The sequence below is a fragment of the Delphinapterus leucas genome, chromosome 2, assembly GCF_059928025.1.
Source record: "Delphinapterus leucas isolate spDelLeu-1000000601 "Yukka" chromosome 2, BTC_Dleu_Yukka2, whole genome shotgun sequence".
NCBI lineage: Eukaryota > Metazoa > Chordata > Mammalia > Artiodactyla > Monodontidae > Delphinapterus > Delphinapterus leucas.
In genome coordinates this window covers 141,198,333-141,214,589 of record NC_143130.1, presented here as the reverse complement: position 1 = coordinate 141,214,589, position 16,257 = coordinate 141,198,333, and the positions used below count along the sequence as shown (strand labels likewise).

The following is a 16,257-nucleotide window of genomic DNA, read 5'->3' as shown; positions in this document are numbered from 1 at the left end:
TCAATATTTTCAAATGCAGCAGAACTGCTCTTTGTCCAACATGATCAGGATCAGTAGTTGATTACTTAGAAAAGTCTGTTAAAGAAGGGAAACATACATACACTCTTCTTAAACACTTTATTTTAACTTAAAGCATATGCAGTAAGTGTATAGTCATTCTCTAATGTAATAACACACAGTCAAGATACAGTTTTTAATGGGAATTGTGCTTCCTTCTTGTATAAACCATACCTGTCATTTATACTGCTCAGTTTCCATCTTTTTAAAATGGACCAAGGACCTGAGAACTAGAATCCTTCTAGAGGTTTGTAATTTTTCCCAATCTTATAAACTACTTAATTAAATTAATTACAATAACAAGTACAACTGACATAAGAAGGTTTGGTTACCAGTACAACCAACTCGATATATAACTGAACTGGTGAGAGAAATACAGAGGTACAGAAATCTTCTAATGGACAAGATTCATCATGCATTCATTATGCTTCGATCATCAGTCACTACATGTTACAGAAGGACTGGGAAATATCAGTTACTCCAATGAGTCAATTAAGCGGAGTTTTGTTAAGAGAGCATCAACATAACGCAACTAAAGATAGTCCTTCATGAATATATCAATACATAATAGCAGAATCACTTTCAGATTAAATGCTCTGAGCCAGCTTTCTTATCTGGTAAAGAAAAAATGGCATATCGTAAGCCCTAATATCTGGACTTGCTCTTACCTGTCAATCCTAGCTCCCACTTCTGGACTCGATTTTACCTATGGGCCCTCAGGTTGTTCATATCTTCAAACTTCATAGCAAAAAACATGTATTTCTTAAAATCATGGCTCAACTAAAACCTTGTTCCAGAATCAAGATCCCATCTTCCCCACCTTCTTGGTCCATCAGTTTCTTTTAATTATCCTACCTGCCTGCTTGGACTTGAGACCATGTATTCAACTTGCTCTGTGACATCTATAATCTCCTTTCCCTTTATTGCCTGACCAGACTTTTGAATAACAACACGGCCTTCAGAATAAATGTAAGCTAAGTGTCTTCCTGCTTGGTGTCCAACTGCCTGTCCTAAACCAAATATCTAAGTATAGTCAGATTTCTACATACCTGCACACTTGCCCATTCTTGCAGATTTGTTTTCAGTTTATCGTCTCAGTCTACATCCTAACTTTTCTACTTTGTCTTAGCACTCCGAATTCTACCATCTTTTCAGCTAAAGTTCATAGCCATTCATGGTTGCTAAGACTGCATACAAAGTACAATGAATACAATTAGAATTAAAAAGCAATGGCTCCAAGGCACTAAAAGATCCCAGAAAAAGCCTAACTTATGTCTGTACATGCTACTTGCTATGATATAATAAATGAACTTAGATATTTTAGAAAAGTTTCAATAACAGGTGAAACAAAAGATTTTCTGGGTTTTTCTTAGTTAATAAAGAAATTAAAGGAACTAGAATACTCCATTCCTCAGGAATTTGAATTTTCTAAATATTTACCATATATAAATATTTTAAAGAATGATAAATTTTATTATAATCATATTTTAAATATGAACTAATGTGAGTATAGCTTGGTTATCAGGTTTGAGAGAAGAATAAAAAGATAACTGTTTAATTCTCTTAATCTTGTTCTAATTTTCATAGTCTCTAATTTTTGTATTATTTCCAAACCTATGGTGAGTAATATTATGGCAAGTTTTTAAAAAACAACATTAATTATTTTAATTGATGTATAACAAATTCAGACTTTTTAACATCTGTGACATCTTATTAAAAAAACAGAAACAATACTTTCTTTTGATGAACGCTTCTTTTTGACTAATCACAATAGAAAGAATAAGCACCAAGATTACTCTAACTTCAGATTCTAGAATAACATTGAATAATAGAATGCCACTTCAACAGTCAACTGCTTCAAAGTATTTTCAAATTACTGCATGCACAGAAGCATAAATGATGATAAACAACATATGGCTTTAGTCACCATGGAAACCCTATTTCTTAAAAAACTGAATATTTTTTTCTTGTTTACTCTAATACATCATCAACGTATAGATGATATATACACATACAGCCTTGCTTCCCAGCTATAAAGTAGTAGTACCTCTATTAGTCATATTTTTCCTAAGACAAAATGTTTATTACTTAAGTATGTCCTTTAAGTGCAATGCAAAATAATTAGGTAAACATCAGCTACCACAACAAAACCTGTCAGAGACTTTTATATGAGATGTTCTCCTAGGCATCTAAAAGATAAAAGCACACAGGCTGGCACACCAAAAGTATAAGCATTAAAAACATACCAATTTCTTCCACTTCTTCCAGGAAATCATTATACTCTCTTAGACTAGGAAAGTCTTCTTCCCTTTTATTGTATCTTTAAGAGAAGAAAAAAATGAACATATTCCATATCATTTGCTTTCAATAGTAACTAACTGGTTTGTTTGTTCTTACTAATTCATACATGATACATAAAAAAGGACTGCTTACAGCGTAAAACAGTTTTCTTGACACCAGGTTTGTAACTACAGCAAGAATGTTGTTCTTAAATTCTTATGACTACAGAGAAGGAGTAGAATCAGGAGATAATGGTACAACATGTAAAATCCTAAGACTTAAGGGAAAAATAAAGAAATTAGGACACTGAAGAAATGGGAAATGAGCTTAAACAAGGTCTATCATTAGAATTATGATATTGTTTACTTCTAATAAATAGAGTCACTAATTTCCAGAAAGCTAAAATTAATTAAAAAGACACCTTCCTGGGATTTCCCTGGTGGCACAGTGGTTAAGAATCCACCTGCCAATTCAGGGGACACGGGTTCAATCCCTGCTCCAGGAAGATCCCACATGCCGCGGAGCAACTGAGCCCGTGCACCACAACTACTGAGCCCACGAGCCCATGCTCCGCAACAAGGGAAGCCACTGCAATGAGAAGCCCGTGCACCACAAAGAACAGTAATCCCCACTCGCCGCAACTAGAGAAAGCCCGAGTGCAGCAACAAAGACCCAACACAGCCAAAAATAAATAAATAAATTTTAAAAAATAAAATAAACAAATAAAATGTTTCTCTAAAAATTAAAAAATAAATAAATAAAAAGACAGCTGCCTGTTTTTCATGACAGTTACAGTCTAAAGGATGCTAGATCAAGAAAATCTATAAATATTATAAGTGTGCCTGTGAAGAATTAGGAAACGAGAGGGCTTAATGAAAAAGATAAGAATCTAAGAGAGACTATCTCCCATAAGCAATCCAAAAACTAAAAGAGTAGCTTGGGGTATTGATAAAGTAACACTTTATCTAGTAAAGTACCTAGAAAGATGCCACTAAAACATTGGTGACCAATGTTGAAATGCAGACCACCTAGATAGGTAGATATTAATTCTTTAAACCTAAAAAACAATAAAACTAACATACCATTGTAAAGCAATTATACTCCAATAAAGATGTTTAAAAAGAACAAAAAAATAAATAAAAAACAATAAAGTGGCTTATAACAAAAGTACAGATAAAATGAAATCCAAAACTATTAACAAAGAGTAAAAAATTAAATAATAAGTGACAAAGAATATTAGAAATATTTATGTACTCACATACACACAGAGATCTATCAAAATAAATTGTAGCTAATGCTGATTTTTCTCTAATAGCTTTCAATCTCAACTTAAATGTTACCTCCTCAGGCCTTACCTTACATCACTGACCCACAACAACATTCAGTCCCTAACTTCATAGCATTTTTCTCAATGTATAATCACATATTTGTTTTGTTTGCCTGTTTTACTGTCTATGTCTATGCTATCCAAGCTACTGTACTGTAAGCCTTTCGAGGGCCTAATATGTATAACACTGTTCGAACAGAATAGGTACTCAGTATATATTTACTAATTAAATTAAAGAATAAATAAAGCAAATAAATTGTGAAGCCATCAATTTGGAGGATTTACTCTTCTCTGGGAGTTCCCCGATGGCCTAGTAGTTAGGATTCTGGGCTTTCACTGCCATGGTCCAGGTTCCATCCCTGGTAGGGAACTGAGATCCTGCAAGCTGCATGGAGTGGCCAAAAAATTTTTTTTAATTTTTTAATAAAAAAGATTTACACTTCTCTAACAAAGATTAGATAATTAGGGACTTCCCTGGTGGTCCAGTGGTAAAGAATCCACCTTCCAATGCAGGGGACGGTAGTTCGATCCCTGGTAGGGGAACTAAGATCCCACATGCAGTGGGACAACTAAGCCCGCACGCCACAACTACTGAGCTCGCACGCTCATCTAGAGAGAGCCCGCGTTCCACAAACTACAGAGCCCACGCACTCAGGAGCCTGCATGCCACAATTAGAGAAGAGAAAACCTAGACGCCACAACTAGAGAGAAGCCCGCACGCCACAACGAAGAGCCTGCGGGACGCAACAAAAGATCCCACATGCCTCAACTAACACCTGACGCAGACAAATAAAAAAAAGATTAGATAATTAATATTACTGAGTTCTCTAAGACCTTAATAATTTTTTTAACATTGAACAATTACATAAATGAATTTATACTTATTCACTTGTCAAACTGTCCACATTTCTACAAGTAAATAATTATATCAATTACAGAAATAATTGTTAAAGTCCTCTTTGTGAACTGAATCATTCAAACATTAACACTTACATCTTTAGCACTTTTTTCCGAATCTCAACTTCCTTGTCAACAGCAGGATCTTCAAAGAGTTGTACCCTGAAGTTGCTCTTTCTAAGTGGAGTGCCACACTCAGGACAGTTTCCAGCTCCTCTCACAAAGAGTAAGTCCACGCAACTTTCACACCTGTAAGGAGGAAAATATAACTTTTAAGCTAGTATTCAAATCGGCAACAACTCTGTATATAGTTTGCCTTTGTTTTGGTGTTTCTTTGTTTGGGGGGGCTGCGGGGGGGCAGGAAAATTAATCATTGCTGCTTAAACTCTTATTAAAAACCTTTGGGAAAAAAGTTCATTTTCATTTGGAGCCTACTTCAGACATAGGTGTCCCAAGGGTTACCAGTTTAGTTTTACAAATTAAACAAATATACAAGTTTTTAAAAATTGATTTGGGATCTGGGAGGACTCAGATAGCAGGACAGGGGGAAGTCAAAGAGGCACATAAAAGAGCAGTCTAGGGTCAACTCCACTCTCAGTCCAGTATCACCCTTAGACCTGGCAGGGGCCTGCACTTTAGAGAACACTGCATATCATAATCACTAAAACAAAAACTTTTTTTCCCCTTTCAGCCTTTGTAAGGAAGTTTTTTAAAGTTCCGTTAGCAATTGAGTAAGTGGCAGTTACACAAAAGGGAGAGGTGCTAGCTGAAGGAGGCCCCCAGGCCAGAGGATAAAGAACTGAGAGTGACCTAGTATATGTGGAGAAAGGAGAAAATCACCACAGCTTCTGCCCTGAGAAATCCTAGAAAGAACGGCTACTTATAAAATCTTTAATCAGTTAAACCTGGCTGTCCTAAATTCACCAAAGTGATTGCCCAGGCAAGCCAAGTTTCCCAAATACCTCCATCCCTTCTTTCCTCCCTTCTTGGGTAGTACAATTTGGGGAAGAACTTAGAACTTCCTGGAAGTCTTGAGTTGGAAAAGAAAGAAGCTGGCAAGGTTAACGAGATTCCTGCGAATTGACAGGATCAGTTCATATACTGTTTTAGATGGGTCCAGGCACCACCCAATCATCCCTGCCCCGTCCTGCCCTAGCAGACCCATGCTAGTAATCAGACTAGCAAGTGGAAAGGCTGACCAGAAGAAAGTAGCTGCTTTAGCCTGTGGGTCTTAAAGATTCAGGCTCCTGGGAACTCAGGATGCAGCGCTGGAACTAAGGCTGCACTAAAGATGTAGCTTGATCCATACTTTCAAACATTTAAACATTTTGGTATGTAGTCCTCCAGTTGTAATATTGCCCAACTCCATATGTTAGGGCCATACCAACCCTAATCACTCCTTTCTTAGCACTATTTGAAATTATTTATTTCTTTATGTGTTGATTTTCTGTAACCTCCACTAGAATGGAGGGCAGGAATTTGGCCTATAATTATTCTAAACACATCACAACACACACACAAAAAAAGGACAAATTCTAATAAATAAGGGAAAAGTTGATTTCTTCCAAATATGTAGTTGACTTACGGAATAAGCTAAATGAGAAGAACGATACAGATAAATAAGAATATTTAAGGTTAGTTATCAGTAAAATACTAACATTGACCTTTGCATATTTCTATCTTAAAGTAGAGGGGAAAAAAATCCATCAAAAAATAGAGGCAAAAAATCCCTAAGAGGGAGAACAGAGATCATAGTTGTCATTATTCAAGGTCAACAAAACCCCAGAAAATTCACTTGGGATTGGGAAGATTGGGAGTGGTACATTTTGCCTAATCTTTGTGGTTGGAGGAAATTAAATCCAACTAGAGAAGTTGAAAATGAGCACACTTTAGAACTACACTGACTAAAGATATTTATAGGCAAGGAGCCATCTGAAATACTCAAAACCATCGAGCCATTACATAGAATATTCTATATTTCAAGGTCTTGGAGTCAGTAATTCAGTTAACAAGGTAATATAGAACACTTTAATATTTCTAAAAGTCATATTGTAATCTCAGACATATAATTTGTTACCACCGTCAGTTCCACATCTCCACTTTTAAAAAATCTACCTTAAATCATAAGGATTTCAAAAAAAAAAAAAAAATCATAAGGATTTCAACAGTATTAAGGTCTTTTTAAAATAAGTTATTTTCCCATACTTTTCCCTTTCTGATTTTAATTGCTAAAAGAACAAATAATTCTTTTTTTAAGCTCAAATATAGAAGTATATAGAGAAAAAACTCAAAGTTCTACTTCATTCTGTTCTACATCTCACTTCCCACATGTAACATACAACTGTTAAGTTCCATGTTTACATGGCCACATCTTTTTCTACATACTTACAATATATGTATTTACAGATTATATACATGAAAACTAGTCATACAAAAAAAGAACAGAAGAAACCGTTCCTTATTGCTAGTTCACTTCATCTGGCAGCAGAGCAACCAAAAGAGCAGTATGTGGGCAATCTTTTGCCTCCAAGAGTGCTAGGAACTCTTTCAAACAAAATCTTATATTCTGCAGAACATAGGAAAATTTGCTGAAAAAGCCCAAATCCTCAGTTATTCCCAAAGATATTTTTATGGTTTTCTTTTGTTTTTAAAAACTAGAATGGTGCCTGCCCTCTTTTCTCTCTGAACAACTTATTTTTAGATTTTATTTTCTTCTATCAAGGATATTTAACTGCTCATATTCCTCTGTCAAGATTTTTAATCAGCTTGTTTCTTCTTTTTCCAGAGCTAAGAAGTCAATTAAAAATCTTGACAAAGACTAGATACAAAAAAACCTACAGCTAACATCATACTTAATGGTGAGAAACTGGAAGTTTTCCAACTAAAATCAGGTACAAAGCAAGACTGTCTCCTACTCTCACTGTCTCCTACTGTCACTACTCCTTTTCAACATGATACTGGAAGTCTTTGCTAATGCAGTAAGACAAGAAAAGGAAATAAAAGATATACAGATTGGAAAGGAAGACACAGAGCTCTCTTTGTTTACAGATGACATGACTGTCTATGTTAAACATCCAAAAGAATCAACCAAAAAACTTCTAGAACTAATAAGTGATTATAGCAAAGTTGCAGGATACAATATACAAAAAGTCTACTGCTTTCCTATGTACCAATAATGAACAAGTGCAATTTGAAATTAAAAACACAATACCATTTATGTTAGCTCCCAAAAGTTTGAACGTTTAAGTATAAATCTAACAAAATATGTACAAGATATTGTACAAAATATGTACAATATGAGAAAAACTACAAAATCAAAAAAGAATTAAATAAATGGAGAGATATTCCATATTCATGGACAGAAAGAGTTCATGCAAAGGAAGACTCAATATTTTGAGTTGTCAGTTTTTACCATCTTGATCTATAGATTCAATGCAATTCCAATCAAATTGCCAGGAAGTTACTGTATGGACATCAACGAACTGATTCTAAAGTTTATATAAAAAGGCAAAAGACCAGAATAGGTACCATAATGTTGAAGGAGAAGAACAAGGTTGGAAAACTGATGCTACCTGACTTCAAGATTTACTACAAAACTACAATAATCAAAACAGTGTGGTATTGGTAAAAGAACAGATGAATAGACCAATGGAACAAAATAGCCTAGAAATAGACCCACATAAATATACTCAGCTGATCTTTGACAAAAAAGCAAAGGCAACACATGAAGCAAAAACAGGCTCTTCAACAAACTGGACATCGACATGGAAAAAAATGAATCTACACATGAACCTTATACCCTTAAAAAATTAACTCCAAACTTAACTCACAGGCCTAAATGTAAAATGCAAAACTATAAAACTCCTTGAGTATAAGGTAGGATAAAAACTGTATGACTCGGGGCTTCCCTGGTGGCGCAGTGGTTAAGAATCTGCCTGCCAATGCAGGGGACACAGGTTAGAGCCTTGGTCCGGGAAGATCCCACATGCCGTGGAGCAACTAAGCCCGTGGGCCACAACTATTGAAGCCCGCGTCCCTAGAGCCCCGTGCTCTGCAACAAGAGAAGCCACCGCAATGAGAGGCCTGCACACTGCCTGAAGAGTAGCCCCCACAACTAGAGAAAACCCACGCACAGTGACGAAGACCCAAGGCAGCCAAAAACAAATAAAATAAATAAATTAAAACAAAAAAAAAACTGTATGACTTTGGGTATGGCGATGACTTTATAGATACAACACCAAAGGCATGATCCATGAAAGATATCACTGATAAGCTGGATTTTTTTTTGGATTTTTTTTTTAATTAAAAATTTCGGCTCTGCTAAAGATGATGTCAAGAGAAAAAAAAACACCTGATAAAGGACTGTTATCTAAAATATACGGGGGAGAAAACCTCTTAAAAAATGGGCTGAGGACCTTAACAGACAACTCACCAAAGAAGACACAGGTACACCTCATTTTATTGAGCTCTGCTTTATTTCACTTTGCAGATATTGTGGTTTTTACTAACTGAAGGTTTGTGGCAACTGCATTGTCAGATGATAGTTAACATTTTCTAGTAAGAGAGTATTTTTTAATTAAGGTATGTACTTTTTTTAGACATAATGCTATTGCACACTTAATAGACTACAGTGCAGTGTAAACATAACTTTTATATGCACACTGGGAAACCAAAAAATTATTGACTCATTTTATTGCAATATTCACTTTATTGCAGTGGTCTGGCACTGAACCCACAATATCTCCAAGGTATGCCTGTATACAGATAGCAAATAAGCACATGAAAAGATGTTCCACATAACATGGCATCAGGGAAATGCAAGTTAAAACAATGGGGTATACACTACACTCCTATTAAAATGGCCAAAATGCAATATACTGACAACACCAAATGCTTACAAAGATGTGGAGCAACAGGAACTCTCATACATTGCTGGGGGGAATGCAAAATGGTACAGTCACTTTGGAAGACAGTTTGATGGTTCTTTATGAAACACAGCATGCTCTTACCATACAATCCAGCAATTATGCTCCTTGGTATTTAACCAAAGAAGTTGAAAACTACATCCACACAAATACCTGCACAAATGTTTACAGAATCTTCGTTCATAATTGCCAAAACTTGGACACAACCAAGATGTCCTTCAATAGGTAAATGGATACATAAACTGTGGTATATCCAGACAACAGAATATTATTCAGCACTAAAAACAAATGAACTATGAAGCCATGAAAAGACATGAAAGAAGCTTAAATGTATATTACTAAGTGAAAGAAAACAATCTGAAAAGCCTACATAGTATAAGATTCCAACTATATGACATCTTAGAAAAGGCAAAATTACGGAGACAATATACCTGATCTTAGCCAAAAGGCTGAGAAGGGATTACAAGACGATAAAAAGATCAGGGGTTGTGGTGGATGGAGGGAGGAATAGGCAGAGCACAGAGGAATTTTAGAGCAGTGAAAATACTCTGTATGATATTATAATGATGGATATGTCATTATACTTTTGTCCAAACCCATAGAATATACAACATCAAGAGTGAATCCTAAAGTAAACTACAGATTTTGGGTAATAATGATGTGTCAATACAGGTTCATCCTTGGTATTAAGAAAAAAAACAACAAAAAAGGACAATTCTGGTGAACGATGTTGATAATGGGTAAATGAGAAACGGCTGTACCTTCCTCTCAATGTTGTAAATCTAAACCTGCTCTAAAAAAATTGTCTATAAAAAATAAAAATGTTGTCATTTTTTTGTTTTTAAAAGCGAAGTATATCAATGTTTGCTCAATGTTTATTAACATTTTCAATTCGTCATTTTAAATATCCAATAAACACCAAGGAAAATCAATTAATAAAATAATAGACAAGCTTGAGACTTGTTCCCCAGATTGTTTTAAAAACTAAGTGTTGGGCTTCCCTGGTGGCGCAGTGGTTGAGAGTCCGCCTGCCGAGGCAGGGGACACGGGTTCGTGCCCTGGTCCGGGAGGATCCCACATGCCGCGGAGCGGCTGGGCCCGTGAGCCATGGCTGCTGAGCCTGCGCGTCCGGAGCCTGTGCTCTGCAACGGGAGAGAGGCTACAACAGTGGGAGGCCCGCGTACGGGTTAAAAAAAAAAACAAAAACCTAAGTGTTCAACTGCCTTACCCATAAAAGCAATAATAATCCCTAAATTAACTCTCTTCCAGAAATGTTACTCAAATGAGAGGACATATGTGAAACCACTGTGAAAAACTACCTACATGTCCTAAGATCATGTCATGGAAGTTTTTATTCTAGAATGCATTTCCTTACATGATAAATCCTGCATTTACCAGGTCAAAGGTAGTTTTCTTACCAAAGACAACTCTTTAACTCTAGAATACACTTTTTTTTTTAATTAATTTTTATTGGAGTATAGTTGCTTTACAATGCTGTGTTAGCTTCTGCTGTACAGCAAAGTGAATCAGCTATATGTATACATATATCCCCTCTTTTTTGGATTTCCTTCCCATTTAGGTCACCACAGAGCACTGAGTAGAGTTCCCTGTGCTATACAGTAGGTTCTCATTAGTCATCTATTTTATACATAGTAGTGTATATATATCAATCCCAATCTCCCAATTCATCCCATCCCCCTTCCCCCCTCCCCCGTATCCATACATCCATTCTCTATGTCTATAGAATACACGTCTTTAAAAAGATAAAGCTACCACTGAGCACATAAAAATTACTTACTGAAGTGATTTACTAAAGATATGATGATATAATTAAACCCCACATTGGTAATCATAAGACCTAGGTTACCATCCCAGCTTTGTCTCTTACAATACAAGGAACTATGAGGAAGTCAAATTCTAATTTATATCTAAGGTTTCTTCCCACTTGGATAATTCTAGATACCTTGGGGTGTTACACAAGTTGTTAATTTTTTTTCCAAATAAGAATATATTTTCTCTCAATATAACTGATGTTTATCAGTTTAAATTTTCCATATCACCTATACTTACAAACTTTATATATGGTACAGGCTTACCCTTAATGCTTTAATTCAATCAAGAATATTATAACCACAGGAATTCCCCAGTGGTCCAGTGGTTAGGACTCAGCGCTTTCACTGCCATGCGCCCAGGTTCAATTCCTGGTTGGGGAGCTAAGATCCTACAAGCCACGTGGCATGACCAAAGGAAAAAAAAAAGAATATTATACCCTATGATATTATATTTAGGGATGTGATATAGAAGGCTCTATGACAGATAGGATTAGCAATACAAAGTATAAGAAAACACAGACCCCCAGACCTTGAAAAGTTTCTATAATATGGTAATTTTGCCCAGAAAAAATATACCATTTTCAGTATTTGAAAAAATTGGTACAATACTTTTAGAAGCACATATATTTAAACATATATACACACAAGCACATACATGTATGCACAAAAATATATACAGGTATGCAGAGGAAGAGAGGGTCCTTTAGAAGAAAAAAGACATTTTGCTAAGAACTTTGTTTCTCAATCTTACTATGCTGACAATATATTCTTTTGAATTTGTACCAACATAATGCTATTTTAACAAATTATGAGTATGATACTACTTTGAATGCATACAACTGTTCTTCTAAAAAGCTTAAAAATCTATACAAAGACCATGATTAAAAAATAAAGGCTGAGTTAGATATTATTTTCCCCTTTCCACAGGCAGTAAAACAAAATGACCTGTCAAAGGTCATAGTTTAAGTGCAGGCTAGAAATCTATGTCACCTAATTTCTGGGCATTTCTGGGCATCTTTCTACCAATTGAATGTTCCAGATCTGGCCAAACCCAACAGCTTCAGATTCAGGAAATCTCACAGCATTATCCGTGATGCTAGAGTATCCAAACCATCATATAACTACTTAGTATGAGAAGGTTTAGATCCATTTGGCAGTGAATTATAAGGTTTATGTTACCCTATGGCAAGACGAAGGGTCCATAAAACAAAGGGACAAGGTTGTGTCTGCTAAGTGTCAAAACAGTAGTAGATTCACTCCTGAGCAGCTGAGAGGGAACAGAGCACCATTAAGGGCACAAATTCTGGAGCCATTTTGCCTCCTTCTCTTCAGTCATTTGTTAGGCCTGCAACCCTAGACAAATTATTAACCATCACTGTGCCTCAACTTCCTTGTGAAAAAGAAAAATAGTATCTTCCAGGGGTTGAGGTGTAGGGAAGTAGAGATCTGCCTCACAGAGTTGATGAGATTTGTATCAGCTAATTTCAGTTAAAATGTTTAGAAATATACCAGGCATATAGTATGCTCTCAATAAACATCAGCTATTACAACTAGTACTTAATGCAAAGAAGAACTAATAAGGACCAGAGTTCAAAGGAGGCAGTATCAAGGATCAGCTGGAGAAGGACTCAGAAAACAGGCTGAACAGCGTTGGGCCTTGAAGAATTTGATGGCTTTGAAGTACAAAAGAAGGATGACATTCCAGGCAGAAATCACAGCAAGAACAATGGTGTAAATACTCACAATTTATACATGGAACAATAAACAGAACACTTTGGGGAAAAAAAATTAATGTAAGGATGTAAAGCAGTCCTCCTCACCCTTTCCCATCAAAGTACTCTTAAATGGCAGAGAAAAATGTACCACCTGTAAGACTGGGGAAATAGTCTCAAATGGCCTCCCCATAAGGTCAACATTTTTTCAAATTATGATGTTTTATCTTAAAAATTCATAAAAACTCAATTTGACTCCACAATATAATCCTATTTATTGTCATTGAAAGATGTCTTCAAATAATTCCCAGTTATTCAATTACTCAAAAATTTTTTCATATTCTCTAGGTAAAACTGACATTCCAAAAATATACCTATATATTTATGTACCACCAACATACTAAGCACACTTCAAGGACCAAATGTACTTCAGTTAAAGAAGCATAGAGGGGAATTCCCTCGCGGTCCAGTGGTTAGGGCTCCAAGCTTTCACTGCCAAGGGACCGGGTGCAATCCCTGGTCAGAGAAATAAGATCCCACAAGCCACGCAGCACACCCTCCCCCTCCCAAAAAAAGCAGCATAGAGGATAACAAAAATAATAACAATACATCCATCCATGGGAATCTTACAAAGGAAAGAAGTAGCAAATTAATGTGGAAAGGAATGACTACTCAATAAATGGTTAGGACACCACTGGCTTTCTAGATGAAGGGGAAAAAAAACTAGATCCTTGTTTCTCACACTATCAACAAAAAGAAATTCCATATGAATAAATGATCTAAACATAAAAGAAAAAAACTTTAAACTGAAGAGATTATAGGAGAAATTATGACATCAGGGCAGGGATTTCTTAAAGGTGACTAAAACACTTTAAACCATGTAAAGAAGATTGATACATTTAATTTCATCAAAATTAAAAGCTTTTATGGGAGGCTGGGGGACACAATACTGGTTACAGACTCACTACAGACTAGGAAATTACTTTTTCATCATACATAAAAAATAATATTCAGACTATATAAAAAGGTTCTACAAATCAGTAACACAGTGCTATAGAAAAATGAGTGGATTATGTGAACAAGCAAATTGCACCATGCAAATTCACTTGCTTCTTAGAGTTAAGTTCACCCTAGATGGGAACAGCTTCTTAGGGATTCTACTTATTTAGTTTCCATGGGAAACCTTCAAGAGAAAGGGACAAACTACAGCCCCAATACTGCCATTGATTTCCTGGCCATAACTGATCCTCATCATCCTGCTCTAGTTTCCCCTCACCCTCTACTAGCACTTCTGCTGGTCTAGGCAGCTTGCCTGCTTACCATTCTCTTTTTAGGTTGTGGCTACTGTACTTACATTATTTACTACAGTAGGCTTGGGAGCACCAAGAGATGTCCTAGTGGATCCCTTAAGTGCCATATTCTTCCCTGACCTCATTGGGATGGTGATCAGAGTCAATTACACTTGCCAAGATGATGACTCCTTTTTTCCTTTCTTTTTTTGGCACAAGGACCCCAAAGTTACCAGACAGCAGGCATGGCCTAAAGTTTAATGGAGTTCTTACCCTGTCCCTCATGGGGCACTTTCAGCTCCAGAAACAAGGATCTCTAAGTCCACAGAGCCTAAAGTTACATGGATGGAAAGCACAAATTCCCCAAGTAATGACTGGGTGTAACATTAAGTGAACCCACTCCCACTTCTATCTCTTGGTTCTAGGATTGATGTATTTTATCTGTTAGGGATGCCCAAAATAATGGTCATATCCATATGAATATTCAGGGTACAGAAAGCATCCTGGAGGATTGGTGTCCACACTTTTAGAGTATCACCTCCAATCCAGCACCTTAGTTGCATTTATGAGCTCATTAAAACTGCTCTACCAATCCAGAGGAGTAAGAGTGGAGCAGTGAGTGTCAGGACCAGTGAATTCATGAACTTAGGCTCACAGTCACATATCTTTTCCTACAGAGTGGGACTCTTGGTAAGAGAAAATGTTGCTCAAGATATCATATTGGTAAAACAAACACTGTGTTAAGTCTTCAGACAGTAGTGCTGGCCACAGCCCTATGAGCAGGAAAAGCACACCTGTACTCAGAATGTATGTTAACCCCAGACTAGATGAACTGCCGTCCCTCCCAGGATGGGGGAAGGTACAGTTTTAGAGGTTGGTGCTTGATCTTCCCCACTATGATAGCCTTTACCCCACTGGTCACGGAACCAATCTGAGAGTTCTGCCAAACACCATGTATGTCCATTCCAATTATACATTTGGGAACCAAGGAAATGACTACCAGGTGAGAATACAGACCCACTGTGAGCTAAATCTGAGCCCAAACGCTATTTATTATTAGGTGATAATAATAAATCTGATTCTCATACACCCTCATTCTAATAAGAGGAATGTAGTATCACTTTGGGTCCCCAGATTTCAACTGTCAATTCACACCATGGTCAATAATCCCTCACAGGTTTGCGGCCAAAACTGAATCACTGGAGGTGTCTGGGCAGAACGAGCATGAAGCATTAACTGGGCTGAACAGTGACTCAGGGTCTTATATAAAGAATCAAAACAAACCCAATATCACCAAGTTAGGCCCAGCAAAGATCTTGAGGCCTGCCCAGTATTCCTTGGGCTGTTGCCAATAGAATGAATTCTCAGACTTCTCTGGTCTTGTCCGGAACCCAGACCATTAAGTTCAGCAGACTAGGCACAACCATCTAACCATTTGTATGGATGTTACACTTATTAAGTCTACATTGTTTCTCATCCTAATCTTTCCACTAGAATATACTTCTATAAATAACTGGGCTGAATAGTGACTCAGGATCTTATAACAAATCAAAACAAACCACTGAAGGTGTCTGGGCAGAACAAGCATGAAGCAGTAACATTTAACTCAGCAGTCCCCAACCTTTTTGGCACCAGGGACCAGTTTAGTGGAAGACAATTTTTCCACGGACGGGGGGTGGGGGGCAGGCGGGTTAGTTCAGGCAGTAATGCGAGCGACGGGGAGCAGCAGATGAAGCTTCGCTGGCTCCCCAGCCGCTCACCTCCTGCTGTGCGGCCCGGCTCCTAACAGGCCTCGGACTGGTACTAGTCCATGGCCCAGGGGTTGGGGACCTCTGATTTAACTGATATCAAGACCGACTGACTCCACACCAAAAATACATGCTAAATGACACCCACTTTTTGCCACCTCCACTGCTACAAGCCACTGTCACTTACTGT

The 16,257-nt window shown here is 37.0% G+C and overlaps 1 protein-coding gene across 7 annotated transcripts in view; it reads right to left on the bottom strand.

Moving 5' to 3' along the window:
* MNAT1 (MNAT1 component of CDK activating kinase) overlaps positions 1 to 16,257 on the bottom strand; it is a 230,940-nt gene that overhangs the window by 180,240 nt on the left and 34,443 nt on the right. For all 7 annotated transcript variants that reach the window (XR_016392185.1, XR_016392184.1, XM_022570440.2 and 4 more), the window contains exons 2-3: positions 4,658 to 4,810; positions 2,304 to 2,377 (exon numbers count right to left, since the gene is read on the bottom strand). Coding sequence is in view for 5 of the 7 variants with exons in the window: in XM_022570440.2 (XP_022426148.1) it covers positions 2,304 to 2,377; positions 4,658 to 4,810 (227 nt within the window). In the remaining 2 variants the exon portion in view is untranslated. The remainder of the gene's footprint in view (positions 1 to 2,303; positions 2,378 to 4,657; positions 4,811 to 16,257) is intronic.